At 46.7% G+C, this 18,293-nt stretch overlaps 1 protein-coding gene across 1 annotated transcript in view; it reads right to left on the bottom strand.

Annotated features, from left to right (window-relative positions):
- Positions 1-18,293, bottom strand: part of LOC135570245 (abl interactor 2-like) — a 116,129-nt gene that overhangs the window by 52,742 nt on the left and 45,094 nt on the right. The window contains exon 2 of the mRNA XM_065016360.1: positions 17,259-17,426. Coding sequence (XP_064872432.1) covers positions 17,259-17,426 — 168 coding nt within the window. The remainder of the gene's footprint in view (positions 1-17,258; positions 17,427-18,293) is intronic.

An 18,293-nucleotide genomic window follows, 5' to 3' on the forward strand; every position in this document is an offset into this window, starting at 1 on the left:
ATGTCAGTGTGGTTTAACCAGGCTAGGGAGGGGAGATGGTAATGATGTCAGTATTGTTTAACCAGGCTAGAGAGATGGTAATGATTTCAGTATGGTTTAACCAGGCTAGGGAGGGGAGATGGTAATGATGTCAGTATGGTTTAACCAGGCTAGGGAGGGGAGATGGTAATGATATGAGTGTGGTTTAACCAGGCTAGGGAGGGGAGATGGTAATGATGTCAGTATGGTTTAACCAGGCTAGGGAGGGGAGATGGTAATGATGTCAGTATGGTTTAACCAGGCTAGAGAGATGGTAATGATGTCAGTATGGTTTAACCAGGCTAGGGAGGGGAGATGGTAATGATGTCAGTATGGTTTAACCAGGCTAGGGAGGGGAGATGGTAATGATGTCAGTATGGTATAACCAGGCTAGAGAGGGGAGATGGTAATGATTCCAGTATGGTTTAACCAGGCTAGAGAGGGGAGATGGTAATGTTGTCAGTGTGGTTTAACCAGGCTAGAGAGATGGTAATGATCTCAGTGTGGTTTAACCAGGCTAGAGAGGGGAGATGGTAATGATGTCAGTATGGTTTAACCAGGCTAGGGAGGAGAGATGGTAATGATGTAAGTGTGGTTTAACCAGGCTAGGGAGGGGAGATGGTAATGATGTCAGTGTGGTTTAACCAGGCTAGAGAGATGGTAATGATGTCAGTATGGTTTAACCAGGCTAGAGAGGGGAGATGGTAATGATGTCAGTATGGTTTAACCAGGCTAGGGAGGGGAGATGGTAATGATGTCAGTATGGTTTAACCAGGCTAGGGAGATGGTAATGATGTCAGTATGGTTTAACCAGGCTAGAGAGGGGAGATGGTAATGATGTCAGTGTGGTTTAACCAGGCTAGGAAGATGGTAATGATGTCAGTATGGTTTAACCAGGCTAGAGAGGGGAGATGGTAATGATGTCAGTATGGTTTAACCAGGCTAGGGAGGGGAGATGGTAATGATGTCAGTATGGTTTAACCAGGCTAGGGAGGGGAGATGGTAATGATGTCAGTATGGTTTAACCAGGCTAGGGAGGGGAGATGGTAATGATGTCAGTATGGTTTAACCAGGCTAGGGAGGGGAGATGGTAATGATGTCAGTATGGTTTAACCAGGCTAGGGAGGGGAGATGGTAATGATGTCAGTATGGTTTAACCAGGCTAGGGAGGGGAGATGGTAATGATGTCAGTATGGTTTAACCAGGCTAGGGAGATGGTAATGATGTCAGTATGGTTTAACCAGGCTAGAGAGGGGAGATGGTAATGATGTCAGTGTGGTTTAACCAGGCTAGGAAGATGGTAATGATGTCAGTATGGTTTAACCAGGCTAGGGAGGGGAGATGGTAATGATGTCAGTATGGTTTAACCAGGCTAGAGAGATGCTAATGATGTCAGTGTGGTTTAACCAGGCTAGGGAGATGGTAATGATCTCAGTGTGGTTTAACCAGGCTAAGGAGGAGAGATGGTAATGATGTCAGTATGGTTTAACCAGGCTAGAGAGATGGTAATGATCTCAGTGTGGTTTAACCAGGCTAAGGAGGAGAGATGGTAATGATGTCAGTATGGTTTAACCAGGCTAGAGAGGGGAGATGGTAATGATCTCAGTATGGTTTAACCAGGCTAGGGAGGGGAGATGGTAATGATGTCAGTGTGGTTTAACCAGGCTAGAGAGACGGTAATGATCTCAGTGTGGTTTAACCAGGCTAGGGAGATGGTAATGATGTCAGTATGGTTTAACCAGGCTAGGGAGGGGAGATGGTAATGATGTCAGTATGGTTTAACCAGGCTAGGGAGGGGAGATGGTAATGATCTCAGTGTGGTTTAACCAGGCTAGAGAGGGGAGATGGTAATGATGTCAGTATGGTTTAACCAGGCTAGGGAGGGGAGATGGTAATGATCTCAGTGTGGTTTAACCAGGCTAGAGAGGGGAGATGGTAATGATGTCAGTATGGTTTAACCAGGCTAGAGAGATGGTAATGATGTCAGTATGGTTTAACCAGGCTAGGGAGATGGTAATGATGTCAGTATGGTTTAACCAGGCTAGGGAGGGGAGATGGTAATGATCTCAGTGTGGTTTAACCAGGCTAGAGAGGGGAGATGGTAATGATGTCAGTATGGTTTAACCAGGCTAGGGAGGGGAGATGGTAATGATGTCAGTATGGTTTAACCAGGCTAGGGAGGGGAGATGGTAATGATGTCAGTATGGTTTAACCAGGCTAGAGAGATGGTAATGATGTCAGTATGGTTTAACCAGGCTAGGGAGGGGAGATGGTAATGATGTCAGTATGGTTTAACCAGGCTAGGGAGGGGAGATGGTAATGATGTCAGTGTGGTTTAACCAGGCTAGAGAGGGGAGATGGTAATGATGTCAGTATGGTTTAACCAGGCTAGGGAAGGGAGATGGTAATGATGTCAGTATGGTTTAACCAGGCTATGGAGGGGAGATGGTAATGATGTCAGTATGGTTTAACCAGGCTATGTAGGGGAGATGGTAATGATGTCAGTGTGGTTTAACCAGGCTAGAGAGATGGTAATGATGTCAGTATGGTATAACCAGGCTAGGGAGGGGAGATGGTAATGATGTCAGTATGGTTTAACCAGGCTAGGGAGGGGAGATGGTAATGATGTCAGTATGGTTTAACCAGGCTAGGGAGGGGAGATGGTAATGATGTCAGTATGGTTTAACCAGGCTAGGGAGGGGAGATGGTAATGATGTCACAGTGTGGTTTAACCAGGCTAGGGAGGGGAGATGGTAATGATGTCAGTATGGTTTAACCAGGCTAGAGAGGGGAGATGGTAATGATGTCAGTATGGTTTAACCAGGCTATGTAGGGGAGATGGTAATGATGTCAGTGTGGTTTAACAAGGCTAGGGAGGGGAGATGGTAATGATGTCAGTATGGTTTAACCAGGCTAGGGAGGGGAGATGGTAATGATGTCAGTATGGTTTAACCAGGCTAGGGAGGGGAGATGGTAATGATGTCAGTATGGTTTAACCAGGCTAGGGAGGGGAGATGGTAATGATGTCAGTGTGGTTTAACCAGGCTAGAGAGATGGTAATGATGTCAGTGTGGTTTAACCAGGCTAGGGAGGGGAGATGGTAATGATGTCAGTATGGTTTAACCAGGCTAGGGAGATGGTAATGATGTCAGTATGGTTTAACCAGGCTAGGGAGATGGTAATGATGTCAGTGTGGTTTAACCAGGCTAGATAGATGGTAATGATGTCAGTATGGTTTAACCAGGCTAGGGAGGGGAGATGGTAATGATGTCAGTGTGGTTTAACCAGGCTAGGGAGATGGTAATGATGTCAGTGTGGTTTAACCAGGCTAGGGAGGGGAGATGGTAATGATGTCAGTATGGTTTAACCAGGCTAGGGAGGGGAGATGGTAATGATGTCAGTATGGTTTAACCAGGCTAGGGAGGGGAGATGGTAATGATGTCAGTGTGGTTTAACCAGGCTAGGGAGGGGAGATGGTAATGATGTCAGTATGGTTTAACCAGGTTAGGGAGGGGAGACGGTAATGATGTCAGTATGGTTTAACCAGGCTAGGGAGATGGTAATGATGTCAGTATGGTTTAACCAGGCTAGAGAGGGGAGATGGTAATGATGTCAGTATGGTTTAACCAGGCTAGAGAGGGGAGATGGTAATGATGTCAGTGTGGTTTAACCAGGCTAGGGAGGGGAGATGGTAATGATGTCAGTATTGTTTAACCAGGCTAGAGAGATGGTAATGATGTCAGTATGGTTTAACCAGGCTAGGGAGGGGAGATGGTAATGATGTCAGTATGGTTTAACCAGGCTAGGGAGGGGAGATGGTAATGATATGAGTGTGGTTTAACCAGGCTAGGGAGGGGAGATGGTAATGATGTCAGTATGGTTTAACCAGGCTAGGGAGGGGAGATGGTAATGATGTCAGTATGGTTTAACCAGGCTAGAGAGATGGTAATGATGTCAGTATGGTTTAACCAGGCTAGGGAGGGGAGATGGTAATGATGTCAGTATGGTTTAACCAGGCTAGGGAGGGGAGATGGTAATGATGTCAGTATGGTATAACCAGGCTAGAGAGGGGAGATGGTAATGATGTCAGTATGGTTTAACCAGGCTAGAGAGGGGAGATGGTAATGTTGTCAGTGTGGTTTAACCAGGCTAGAGAGATGGTAATGATCTCAGTGTGGTTTAACCAGGCTAGAGAGGGGAGATGGTAATGATGTCAGTATGGTTTAACCAGGCTAGGGAGGAGAGATGGTAATGATGTAAGTGTGGTTTAACCAGGCTAGGGAGGGGAGATGGTAATGATGTCAGTGTGGTTTAACCAGGCTAGAGAGATGGTAATGATGTCAGTATGGTTTAACCAGGCTAGAGAGGGGAGATGGTAATGATGTCAGTATGGTTTAACCAGGCTAGGGAGGGGAGATGGTAATGATGTCAGTATGGTTTAACCAGGCTAGGGAGATGGTAATGATGTCAGTATGGTTTAACCAGGCTAGAGAGGGGAGATGGTAATGATGTCAGTGTGGTTTAACCAGGCTAGGAAGATGGTAATGATGTCAGTATGGTTTAACCAGGCTAGAGAGGGGAGATGGTAATGATGTCAGTATGGTTTAACCAGGCTAGGGAGGGGAGATGGTAATGATGTCAGTATGGTTTAACCAGGCTAGGGAGGGGAGATGGTAATGATGTCAGTATGGTTTAACCAGGCTAGGGAGGGGAGATGGTAATGATGTCAGTATGGTTTAACCAGGCTAGGGAGGGGAGATGGTAATGATGTCAGTATGGTTTAACCAGGCTAGGGAGGGGAGATGGTAATGATGTCAGTATGGTTTAACCAGGCTAGGGAGATGGTAATGATGTCAGTATGGTTTAACCAGGCTAGAGAGGGGAGATGGTAATGATGTCAGTGTGGTTTAACCAGGCTAGGAAGATGGTAATGATGTCAGTATGGTTTAACCATGCTAGAGAGATGGTAATGATCTCAGTGTGGTTTAACCAGGCTAAGGAGGAGAGATGGTAATGATGTCAGTATGGTTTAACCAGGCTAGAGAGGGGAGATGGTAATGATCTCAGTATGGTTTAACCAGGCTAGGGAGGGGAGATGGTAATGATGTCAGTGTGGTTTAACCAGGCTAGGGAGGGGATATGGTAATGATGTCAGTGTGGTTTAACCAGGCTAGAGAGATGGTAATGATCTCAGTGTGGTTTAACCAGGCTAGGGAGGGGAGATGGTAATGATGTCAGTGTGGTTTAACCAGGCTAGGGAGGGGATATGGTAATGATGTCAGTGTGGTTTAACCAGGCTAGAGAGACGGTAATGATCTCAGTGTGGTTTAACCAGGCTAGGGAGATGGTAATGATGTCAGTATGGTTTAACCAGGCTAGGGAGGGGAGATGGTAATGATGTCAGTATGGTTTAACCAGGCTAGGGAGGGGAGATGGTAATGATCTCAGTGTGGTTTAACCAGGCTAGAGAGGGGAGATGGTAATGATGTCAGTATGGTTTAACCAGGCTAGGGAGGGGAGATGGTAATGATCTCAGTGTGGTTTAACCAGGCTAGAGAGGGGAGATGGTAATGATGTCAGTATGGTTTAACCAGGCTAGAGAGATGGTAATGATGTCAGTATGGTTTAACCAGGCTAGGGAGATGGTAATGATGTCAGTATGGTTTAACCAGGCTAGGGAGGGGAGATGGTAATGATCTCAGTGTGGTTTAACCAGGCTAGAGAGGGGAGATGGTAATGATGTCAGTATGGTTTAACCAGGCTAGAGAGATGGTAATGATGTCAGTATGGTTTAACCAGGTTAGGGAGATGGTAATGATGTCAGTATGGTTTAACCAGGCTAGGGAGGGGAGATGGTAATGATGTCAGTATGGTTTAACCAGGCTAGAGATGGTAATGATGTCAGTATGGTTTAACCAGGCTAGGAGGGAGATGGTAATGATGTCAGTATGGTTTAACCAGGCTAGGGAGGGGAGATGGTAATGATGTCAGTGTGGTTTAACCAGGCTAGAGAGGGGAGATGGTAATGATGTCAGTATGGTTTAACCAGGCTAGGGAGGGGAGATGGTAATGATGTCAGTATGGTTTAACCAGGCTATGGAGGGGAGATGGTAATGATGTCAGTATGGTTTAACCAGGCTATGTAGGGGAGATGGTAATGATGTCAGTGTGGTTTAACCAGGCTAGAGAGATGGTAATGATGTCAGTATGGTATAACCAGGCTAGGGAGGGGAGATGGTAATGATGTCAGTATGGTTTAACCAGGCTAGGAGGGAGATGGTAATGATGTCAGTATGGTTTAACCAGGCTAGGGGGGGAGATGGTAATGATGTCAGTATGGTTTAACCAGGCTAGGGAGGGGAGATGGTAATGATGTCACAGTGTGGTTTAACCAGGCTAGGGAGGGGAGATGGTAATGATGTCAGTATGGTTTAACCAGGCTAGAGAGGGGAGATGGTAATGATGTCAGTATGGTTTAACCAGGCTAGAGAGGGGAGATGGTAATGATGTCAGTGTGGTTTAACAAGGCTAGGGAGGGGAGATGGTAATGATGTCAGTATGGTTTAACCAGGCTAGAGAGGGGAGATGGTAATGATGTCAGTGTGGTTTAACAAGGCTAGGGAGGGGAGATGGTAATGATGTCAGTATGGTTTAACCAGGCTAGGGAGGGGAGATGGTAATGATGTCAGTATGGTTTAACCAGGCTAGGGAGGGGAGATGGTAATGATGTCAGTATGGTTTAACCAGGCTAGGGAGGGAAGATGGTAATGATGTCAGTATGGTTTAACCAGGCTAGAGAGATGGTAATGATGTCAGTGTGGTTTAACCAGGCTAGGGAGGGGAGATGGTAATGATGTCAGTATGGTTTAACCAGGCTAGGGAGATGGTAATGATGTCAGTATGGTTTAACCAGGCTAGGGAGATGGTAATGATGTCAGTGTGGTTTAACCAGGCTAGATAGATGGTAATGATGTCAGTATGGTTTAACCAGGCTAGGGAGGGGAGATGGTAATGATGTCAGTGTGGTTTAACCAGGCTAGAGTGGGGAGATGGTAATGATGTCAGTATGGTTTAACCAGGCTAGGGAGGGGAGATGGTAATGATGTCAGTATGGTTTAACCAGGCTAGGGAGGGGAGATGGTAATGATGTCAGTATGGTTTAACCAGGCTAGAGAGATGGTAATGATGTCAGTATGGTTTAACCAGGCTAGGGAGGGGAGATGGTAATGATGTCAGTATGGTTTAACCAGGCTAGGGAGGGGAGATGGTAATGATGTCAGTATGGTTTAACCAGGCTAGAGAGATGGTAATGATGTCAGTGTGGTTTAACCAGGCTAGGAGGCATAGATGGTAATGATGTCAGTATGGTTTAACCAGGTTAGGGAGGGGAGATGGTAATGATGTCAGTATGGTTTAACCAGGCTAGGGAGGGGAGATGGTAATGATATGAGTGTGGTTTAACCAGGCTAGGGAGGGGAGATGGTAATGATGTCAGTATGGTTTAACCAGGCTAGGGAGGGGAGATGGTAATGATGTCAGTATGGTTTAACCAGGCTAGAGAGATGGTAATGATGTCAGTATGGTTTAACCAGGCTAGGGAAGGGAGATGGTAATGATGTCAGTATGGTTTAACCAGGCTAGGGAGGGGAGATGGTAATGATGTCAGTATGGTATAACCAGGCTAGAGAGGGGAGATGGTAATGATGTCAGTATGGTTTAACCAGGCTAGAGAGGGGAGATGGTAATGTTGTCAGTGTGGTTTAACCAGGCTAGAGAGATGGTAATGATCTCAGTGTGGTTTAACCAGGCTAGGGAGGGGAGATGGTAATGATGTCAGTATGGTTTAACCAGGCTAGGGAGGAGAGATGGTAATGATGTCAGTATGGTTTAACCAGGCTAGAGAGGGGAGATGGTAATGATGTCAGTATGGTTTAACCAGGCTAGGGAGGGGAGATGGTAATGATGTCAGTATGGTTTAACCAGGCTAGGGAGATGGTAATGATGTCAGTATGGTTTAACCAGGCTAGAGAGGGGAGATGGTAATGATGTCAGTGTGGTTTAACCAGGCTAGGAAGATGGTAATGATGTCAGTATGGTTTAACCAGGCTAGAGAGGGGAGATGGTAATGATGTCAGTATGGTTTAACCAGGCTAGGGAGGGGAGATGGTAATGATGTCAGTATGGTTTAACCAGGCTAGGGAGGGAGATGGTAATGATGTCAGTATGGTTTAACCAGGCTAGGGAGGGAGATGGTAATGATGTCAGTATGGTTTAACCAGGCTAGGGAGGGAGATGGTAATGATGTCAGTATGGTTTAACCAGGCTAGGGAGGGGAGATGGTAATGATGTCAGTATGGTTTAACCAGGCTAGGGAGATGGTAATGATGTCAGTATGGTTTAACCAGGCTAGAGAGGGGAGATGGTAATGATGTCAGTGTGGTTTAACCAGGCTAGGAAGATGGTAATGATGTCAGTATGGTTTAACCAGGCTAGGGAGGGGAGATGGTAATGATGTCAGTATGGTTTAACCAGGCTAGAGAGATGGTAATGATCTCAGTGTGGTTTAACCAGGCTAAGGAGGAGAGATGGTAATGATGTCAGTATGGTTTAACCAGGCTAGAGAGGGGAGATGGTAATGATCTCAGTATGGTTTAACCAGGCTAGGGAGGGGAGATGGTAATGATGTCAGTGTGGTTTAACCAGGCTAGGGAGGGGATATGGTAATGATGTCAGTGTGGTTTAACCAGGCTAGAGAGATGGTAATGATCTCAGTGTGGTTTAACCAGGCTAGGGAGGGGAGATGGTAATGATGTCAGTGTGGTTTAACCAGGCTAGGGAGGGGATATGGTAATGATGTCAGTGTGGTTTAACCAGGCTAGAGAGACGGTAATGATCTCAGTGTGGTTTAACCAGGCTAGGGAGATGGTAATGATGTCAGTATGGTTTAACCAGGCTAGGGAGGGGAGATGGTAATGATGTCAGTATGGTTTAACCAGGCTAGGGAGGGGAGATGGTAATGATCTCAGTGTGGTTTAACCAGGCTAGAGAGGGGAGATGGTAATGATGTCAGTATGGTTTAACCAGGCTAGGGAGGGGAGATGGTAATGATCTCAGTGTGGTTTAACCAGGCTAGAGAGGGGAGATGGTAATGATGTCAGTATGGTTTAACCAGGCTAGACAGATGGTAATGATGTCAGTATGGTTTAACCAGGCTAGGGAGATGGTAATGATGTCAGTATGGTTTAACCAGGCTAGGGAGGGGAGATGGTAATGATCTCAGTGTGGTTTAACCAGGCTAGAGAGGGGAGATGGTAATGATGTCAGTATGGTTTAACCAGGCTAGAGAGAAGGTAATGATGTCAGTATGGTTTAACCAGGCTAGGGAGATGGTAATGATGTCAGTATGGTTTAACCAGGCTAGGGAGGGGAGATGGTAATGATGTCAGTATGGTTTAACCAGGCTAGAGAGATGGTAATGATGTCAGTATGGTTTAACCAGGCTAGGGAGGGGAGATGGTAATGATGTCAGTATGGTTTAACCAGGCTAGGGAGGGGAGATGGTAATGATGTCAGTGTGGTTTAACCAGGCTAGAGAGGGGAGATGGTAATGATGTCAGTATGGTTTAACCAGGCTAGGGAGGGGAGATGGTAATGATATCAGTATGGTTTAACCAGGCTATGGAGGGGAGATGGTAATGATGTCAGTATGGTTTAACCAGGCTATGTAGGGGAGATGGTAATGATGTCAGTGTGGTTTAACCAGGCTAGAGAGATGGTAATGATGTCAGTATGGTATAACCAGGCTAGGGAGGGGAGATGGTAATGATGTCAGTGTGGTTTAACCAGGCTAGGGAGGGGAGATGGTAATGATGTCAGTGTGGTTTAACCAGGCTAGAGAGATGGTAATGATCTCAGTGTGGTTTAACCAGGGTAGGGAGGGGAGATGGTAATGATGTCAGTGTGGTTTAACCAGGCTAGGGAGGGGATATGGTAATGATGTCAGTGTGGTTTAACCAGGCTAGAGAGACGGTAATGATCTCAGTGTGGTTTAACCAGGCTAGGGAGATGGTAATGATGTCAGTATGGTTTAACCAGGCTAGGGAGGGGAGATGGTAATGATGTCAGTATGGTTTAACCAGGCTAGGGAGGGGAGATGGTAATGATCTCAGTGTGGTTTAACCAGGCTAGAGAGGGGAGATGGTAATGATGTCAGTATGGTTTAACCAGGCTAGGGAGGGGAGATGGTAATGATCTCAGTGTGGTTTAACCAGGCTAGAGAGGGGAGATGGTAATGATGTCAGTATGGTTTAACCAGGCTAGAGAGATGGTAATGATGTCAGTATGGTTTAACCAGGCTAGGGAGATGGTAATGATGTCAGTATGGTTTAACCAGGCTAGGGAGGGAGATGGTAATGATCTCAGTGTGGTTTAACCAGGCTAGAGAGGGGAGATGGTAATGATGTCAGTATGGTTTAACCAGGCTAGAGAGATGGTAATGATGTCAGTATGGTTTAACCAGGCTAGGGAGATGGTAATGATGTCAGTATGGTTTAACCAGGCTAGGGAGGGGAGATGGTAATGATGTCAGTATGGTTTAACCAGGCTAGAGAGATGGTAATGATGTCAGTATGGTTTAACCAGGCTAGGGAGGGGAGATGGTAATGATGTCAGTATGGTTTAACCAGGCTAGGGAGGGGAGATGGTAATGATGTCAGTGTGGTTTAACCAGGCTAGAGAGGGGAGATGGTAATGATGTCAGTATGGTTTAACCAGGCTAGGGAGGGGAGATGGTAATGATATCAGTATGGTTTAACCAGGCTATGGAGGGGAGATGGTAATGATGTCAGTATGGTTTAACCAGGCTATGTAGGGGAGATGGTAATGATGTCAGTGTGGTTTAACCAGGCTAGAGAGATGGTAATGATGTCAGTATGGTATAACCAGGCTAGGGAGGGGAGATGGTAATGATGTCAGTATGGTTTAACCAGGCTAGGGAGGGGAGATGGTAATGATGTCACAGTGTGGTTTAACCAGGCTAGGGAGGGGAGATGGTAATGATGTCAGTATGGTTTAACCAGGCTAGAGAGGGGAGATGGTAATGATGTCAGTGTGGTTTAACAAGGCTAGGGAGGGGAGATGGTAATGATGTCAGTATGGTTTAACCAGGCTAGGGAGGGGAGATGGTAATGATGTCAGTATGGTTTAACCAGGCTAGGGAGGGGAGATGGTAATGATATGAGTGTGGTTTAACCAGGCTAGGGAGGGGAGATGGTAATGATGTCAGTATGGTTTAACCAGGCTAGGGAGGGGAGATGGTAATGATGTCAGTATGGTTTAACCAGGCTAGAGAGATGGTAATGATGTCAGTATGGTTTAACCAGGCTAGGAGAGGAGATGGTAATGATGTCAGTATGGTTTAACCAGGCTAGGGAGGGGAGATGGTAATGATGTCAGTATGGTATAACCAGGCTAGAGAGGGGAGATGGTAATGATGTCAGTATGGTTTAACCAGGCTAGAGAGGGGAGATGGTAATGTTGTCAGTGTGGTTTAACCAGGCTAGAGAGATGGTAATGATCTCAGTGTGGTTTAACCAGGCTAGAGAGGGGAGATGGTAATGATGTCAGTATGGTTTAACCAGGCTAGGGAGGAGAGATGGTAATGATGTAAGTGTGGTTTAACCAGGCTAGGGAGGGGAGATGGTAATGATGTCAGTGTGGTTTAACCAGGCTAGAGAGATGGTAATGATGTCAGTATGGTTTAACCAGGCTAGAGAGGGGAGATGGTAATGATGTCAGTATGGTTTAACCAGGCTAGGGAGGGGAGATGGTAATGATGTCAGTATGGTTTAACCAGGCTAGGGAGATGGTAATGATGTCAGTATGGTTTAACCAGGCTAGAGAGGGGAGATGGTAATGATGTCAGTGTGGTTTAACCAGGCTAGGAAGATGGTAATGATGTCAGTATGGTTTAACCAGGCTAGAGAGGGGAGATGGTAATGATGTCAGTATGGTTTAACCAGGCTAGGGAGGGGAGATGGTAATGATATCAGTATGGTTTAACCAGGCTATGGAGGGGAGATGGTAATGATGTCAGTATGGTTTAACCAGGCTATGTAGGGGAGATGGTAATGATGTCAGTGTGGTTTAACCAGGCTAGAGAGATGGTAATGATGTCAGTATGGTATAACCAGGCTAGGGAGGGGAGATGGTAATGATGTCAGTATGGTTTAACCAGGCTAGGGAGGGGAGATGGTAATGATGTCAGTATGGTTTAACCAGGCTAGGGAGGGGAGATGGTAATGATGTCAGTATGGTTTAACCAGGCTAGGGAGGGGAGATGGTAATGATGTCACAGTGTGGTTTAACCAGGCTAGAGAGATGGTAATGATGTCAGTATGGTTTAACCAGGCTAGAGAGGGGAGATGGTAATGATGTCAGTATGGTTTAACCAGGCTAGAGAGGGGAGATGGTAATGATGTCAGTGTGGTTTAACAAGGCTAGGGAGGGGAGATGGTAATGATGTCAGTATGGTTTAACCAGGCTAGGGAGATGGTAATGATGTCAGTATGGTTTAACCAGGCTAGAGAGATGGTAATGATGTCAGTGTGGTTTAACCAGGCTAGGAGGCATAGATGGTAATGATGTCAGTATGGTTTAACCAGGCTAGAGAGATGGTAATGATGTCAGTATGGTTTAACCAGGCTAGAGAGATGGTAATGATGTCAGTGTGGTTTAACCAGGCTAGGGAGATGGTAATGATGTCAGTATGGTTTAACCAGGCTAGGGAGATGGTAATGATGTCACAGTGTGGTTTAAACAGGCGAGGGAGATGGTAATGATGTCAGTGTGGTTTAACCAGGCTAGGGAGATGGTAATGATGTCAGTATGGTTTAACCAGGCTAGGGAGATGGTAATGATGTCAGTGTGGTTTAACCAGTCTAGGGAGATGGTAATGATGTCAGTATGGTTTAACCAGGCTAGAGAGGGGAGATGGTAATGATGTCAGTATGGTTTAACCAGGCTAGAGAGGGGAGATGGTAATGATGTCAGTATGGTTTAACCAGGCTAGGGAGATGGTAATGATGTCAGTATGGGTTAACCAGGCTAGAGAGATGGTAATGATGTCAGTGTGGTTTAACCAGGCTAGGGAGATGGTAATGATGTCAGTATGGTTTAACCAGGCTAGAGAGGGGAGATGGTAATGATGTCAGTATGGTTTAACCAGGCTAGAGAGGGGAGATGGTAATGATGTCAGTATGGTTTAACCAGGCTAGAGAGATGGTAATGATGTCAGTATGGTTTAACCAGGCTAGAGAGGGGAGATGGTAATGATGTCAGTATGGTTTAACCAGGCTAGAGAGGGGAGATGGTAATGATGTCAGTGTGGTTTAACCAGGCTAGGGAGATGGTAATGATGTCAGTATGGTTTAACCAGGCTAGGGAGGGGAGATGGTAATGATGTCAGTATGGTTTAACCAGGCTAGGGAGGGGAGATGGTAATGATGTCAGTATGGTTTAACCAGGCTAGGGAGATGGTAATGATGTCAGTATGGTTTAACCAGGCTAGGGAGGGGAGATGGTAATGATGTCAGTATGGTTTAACCAGGCTAGGGAGATGGTAATGATGTCAGTATGGTTTAACCAGGCTAGAGAGGGGAGATGGTAATGATGTCCGAGTGTGGTTTAACCAGGCTAGAGAGATGGTAATGATGTCAGTGTGCTTTAACCAGGCTAGGGAGATGGCAATGATGTCAGTATGGTTTAACCAGGCTAGAGAGATGGTAATGATGTCAGTGTGGTTTAACCAGGCTAGAGAGGGGAGATGGTAATGATGTCAGTATGGTTTAACCAGGCTAGAGAGCGGAGATGGTAATGATGTCAGTATGGTTTAACCAGGCTAGAGAGGGGAGATGGTAATGATGTCAGTATGGTTTAACCAGGCTAGGGAGATGGTAATGATGTCAGTATGGTTTAACCAGGCTAGGGAGGGGAGATGGTAATGATGTCAGTATGGTTTAACCAGGCTAGAGAGGGGAGATGGTAATGATGTCAGTATGGTTTAACCAGGCTAGGGAGGGGAGATGGTAATGATGTCACAGTGTGGTTTAACCAGGCTAGGGAGGGGAGATGGTAATGATGTCAGTATGGTTTAACCAGGCTAGAGAGGGGAGATGGTAATGATGTCAGTATGGTTTAACCAGGCTAGAGAGGGGAGATGGTAATGATGTCAGTGTGGTTTAACAAGGCTAGGGAGGGGAGATGGTAATGATGTCAGTATGGTTTAACCAGGCTAGGGAGATGGTAATGATGTCAGTATGGTTTAACCAGGCTAGAGAGATGGTAATGATGTCAGTGTGGTTTAACCAGGCTAGGAGGCATAGATGGTAATGATGTCAGTATGGTTTAACCAGGCTAGAGAGATGGTAATGATGTCAGTATGGTTTAACCAGGCTAGAGAGATGGTAATGATGTCAGTGTGGTTTAACCAGGCTAGGGAGATGGTAATGATGTCAGTATGGTTTAACCAGGCTAGGGAGATGGTAATGATGTCACAGTGTGGTTTAAACAGGCGAGGGAGATGGTAATGATGTCAGTGTGGTTTAACCAGGCTAGGGAGATGGTAATGATGTCAGTATGGTTTAACCAGGCTAGGGAGATGGTAATGATGTCAGTGTGGTTTAACCAGTCTAGGGAGATGGTAATGATGTCAGTATGGTTTAACCAGGCTAGAGAGGGGAGATGGTAATGATGTCAGTATGGTTTAACCAGGCTAGAGAGGGGAGATGGTAATGATGTCAGTATGGTTTAACCAGGCTAGGGAGATGGTAATGATGTCAGTATGGTTTAACCAGGCTAGAGAGATGGTAATGATGTCAGTGTGGTTTAACCAGGCTAGGGAGATGGTAATGATGTCAGTATGGTTTAACCAGGCTAGAGAGGGGAGATGGTAATGATGTCAGTATGGTTTAACCAGGCTAGAGAGGGGAGATGGTAATGATGTCAGTATGGTTTAACCAGGCTAGAGAGATGGTAATGATGTCAGTATGGTTTAACCAGGCTAGAGAGGGGAGATGGTAATGATGTCAGTATGGTTTAACCAGGCTAGAGAGGGGAGATGGTAATGATGTCAGTGTGGTTTAACCAGGCTAGGGAGATGGTAATGATGTCAGTATGGTTTAACCAGGCTAGGAGGGGAGATGGTAATGATGTCAGTATGGTTTAACCAGGCTAGGGAGGGAGATGGTAATGATGTCAGTATGGTTTAACCAGGCTAGGAGATGGTAATGATGTCAGTATGGTTTAACCAGGCTAGGGAGGGAGATGGTAATGATGTCAGTATGGTTTAACCAGGCTAGGGAGATGGTAATGATGTCAGTATGGTTTAACCAGGCTAGAGAGGGGAGATGGTAATGATGTCCGAGTGTGGTTTAACCAGGCTAGAGAGATGGTAATGATGTCAGTGTGGTTTAACCAGGCTAGGGAGATGGCAATGATGTCAGTATGGTTTAACCAGGCTAGAGAGATGGTAATGATGTCAGTGTGGTTTAACCAGGCTAGAGAGGGGAGATGGTAATGATGTCAGTATGGTTTAACCAGGCTAGAGAGGGGAGATGGTAATGATGTCAGTATGGTTTAACCAGGCTAGAGAGGGGAGATGGTAATGATGTCAGTATGGTTTAACCAGGCTAGGGAGATGGTAATGATGTCAGTATGGTTTAACCAGGCTAGGGAGGGGAGATGGTAATGATGTCAGTATGGTTTAACCAGGCTAGAGAGGGGAGATGGTAATGATGTCAGTATGGTTTAACCAGGCTAGGGAGGGGAGATGGTAATGATGTCAGTGTGGTTTAACCAGGCTAGGAAGATGGTAATGATGTCAGTATGGTTTAACCAGGCTAGGGAGGGAAGATGGTAATGATGTCAGTATGGTTTGCTCACTTTATAACCCTGGTCCAGCTGCTCTGTGAGAGTGGGATATCCCCAGGCTACTGTAGAGTAGCTAGTCACTTTATAACCCTGGTCAGCTGGCCCTGTGAGAGTGGGATATCTCCAGGCTACTGTAGAGTAGCTAGTCACTTTATAACCCTGGTCCAGCTGCCCTGTGAGAGTGGGATATCTCCAGGCTACTGTAGAGTAGCTAGTCACTTTATAACCCTGGTCCAGCTGCCCTGTGAGAGTGGGATATCTCCAGGCTACTGTAGAGTAGCTAGTCACTTTATAACCCTGGTCCAGCTGCTCTGTGAGAGTGGGATATCTCCAGGCTACTGTAGAGTAGCTAGTCACTTTATAACCCTGGTCCAGCTGCCCTGTGAGAGTGGGATATCTCCAGGCTACTGTAGAGTAGCTAGTCACTTTATAACCCTGGTCCAGCTGCCCTGTGAGAGTGGGATATCTCCAGGCTACTGTAGAGTAGCTAGTCACTTTATAACCCTGGTCCAGCTGCCCTGTGAGAGTGGGATATCCCCAGGCTACTGTAGAGTAGCTAGTCACTTTATAACCCTGGTCCAGCTGCCCTGTGAGAGTGGGATATCTCCAGGCTACTGTAGAGTAGCTAGTCACTTTATAACCCTGGTCCAGCTGCCCTGTGAGAGTGGGATATCTCCAGGCTACTGTAGAGTAGCTAGTCACTTTATAACCCTGGTCCAGCTGCTCTGTGAGAGTGGGATATCTCCAGGCTACTGTAGAGTAGCTAGTCACTTTATAACCCTGGTCCAGCTGCCCTGTGAGAGTGGGATAACCCCAGGCTACTGTAGAGTAGCTAGTCACTTTATAACCCTGGTCCAGCTGCCCTGTGAGAGTGGGATAACCCCAGGCTACTGTAGAGCCTGTGTCACAGCTCAGAGGAGGAGCAGTAGCCTGTGTGCTCAGATGTGTGGCCATGGGGTGTCCTTCTCAGAGTGAGGGAGAAAGGGGAGGCGGATTGACAACAGGAGAATAGATCAAAGTTCATCTGAAACACTGCCTGACTTGTCTCTTTCATCCGTCCCTGACTAGAACACACAACAGAGGAATGGAAAGATCAGGACAACTGCCTATGACGTCAGAGTTGCGGATGTGTTCGACATGCAAGTTTTTGTCAAAATCGCTTTGGTCGCTCCCAACCGTTTTAGTCAAATAAATGTTATCCTCATCACTGTGTTTCTGCTTGCTTGTTTCGGGTCTAAGCCATATTACTGTGAAACACACTAAGACCACTGATAGTGTAGAAAACAGATTCATTAGATGATTGAAGGTCTTACCTGAGAGATATGGTCGATGGAGGACTCCATGTGTTGGAGCTGCGACGCCTGGATATCAAGCATTTGGAGGACATTATTAGCCAAGGTGTTGATCAGATAGGCTATACTGGCCAGGGACTGGGACGTATAGTCCTTCGTCTCCTCCAGGGCTCGGTGCTTATCTGGGGACTAGACAGACAGAGAGAGAGACAGAGAGGTTACGTTATTGTCCAATTGTCAGCAAGGTCCAATGAATATTTGATGAGCGAAGGAGCAGGGGGGGAGCGAGAGAAAGAAGGAAGGAGGGGGGAGGGAGAGAAAGAAAGGAAGGAGGGGGGGAGCAGAGAGCAAAGAAGGAAGGAGCGGGGGGAGCAAGAGAAAGAAGGAAGGAAGGGCAGGAGGGGTGGGGGAGCGAGAGAAAAGAAGGAAGGAGCAGGAGGGAGCGAGAGAAAGAAGGAAGGAGCAGGAGGGAGCGGAGAGAAAGAAGGAAGGAGCAGGGGGAGCGAGAGAAAGAAGGAAGGAGGGGGAGCAGGCGGGAGTGGGGGGAGAGAGAAAGAAGGAAGGGAGGGGGAGCAGGAGGGAGGGAGCGAGAGAAAGAAGGAAGGAGGGGGGAGCGAGAGAAAGAAGGAAGGAGCAAGGGGAGAAAGAAGAAAGAAGGAAGGAGTGGGGGAGCAGAGAGAAAGAAGGAAGAGCAGGGGAGCAGAAGAAAGAAGGAAGGAGCGGGGGGCAGAGAGAAAGAAGGAAGGAAGGGGGGGAGCAGAGAGAAAAGAAGGAAGGAGCGGGGGGAGCAGAGAGAAAGAAGGAAGGAGCAGGGGAGCAGAGAGAAAGAAGGAAGGGAGCAGGGGGAGCAAGAGAAAGAAGGAAGGAGGGGGGGGAGCAAGAGAAAGAAGGAAGGAGGGGGAGGAGTGGGGGGAGAGAGAAAGAAGGAAGGAGCAGGAGGGAGCGAGAGAAAGAAGGAAGGAGCAGGAGGGAGCGAGAGAAAGAAGGAAGGAGCGCGGGAGCGAGAGAAAGAAGGAAGGAGGGGGGAGCAGGAGGGAGTGGGGGAGCGAGAGAAAG

The sequence above is a fragment of the Oncorhynchus nerka genome, linkage group LG3 (assembly GCF_034236695.1).
Source record: "Oncorhynchus nerka isolate Pitt River linkage group LG3, Oner_Uvic_2.0, whole genome shotgun sequence".
NCBI lineage: Eukaryota > Metazoa > Chordata > Actinopteri > Salmoniformes > Salmonidae > Oncorhynchus > Oncorhynchus nerka.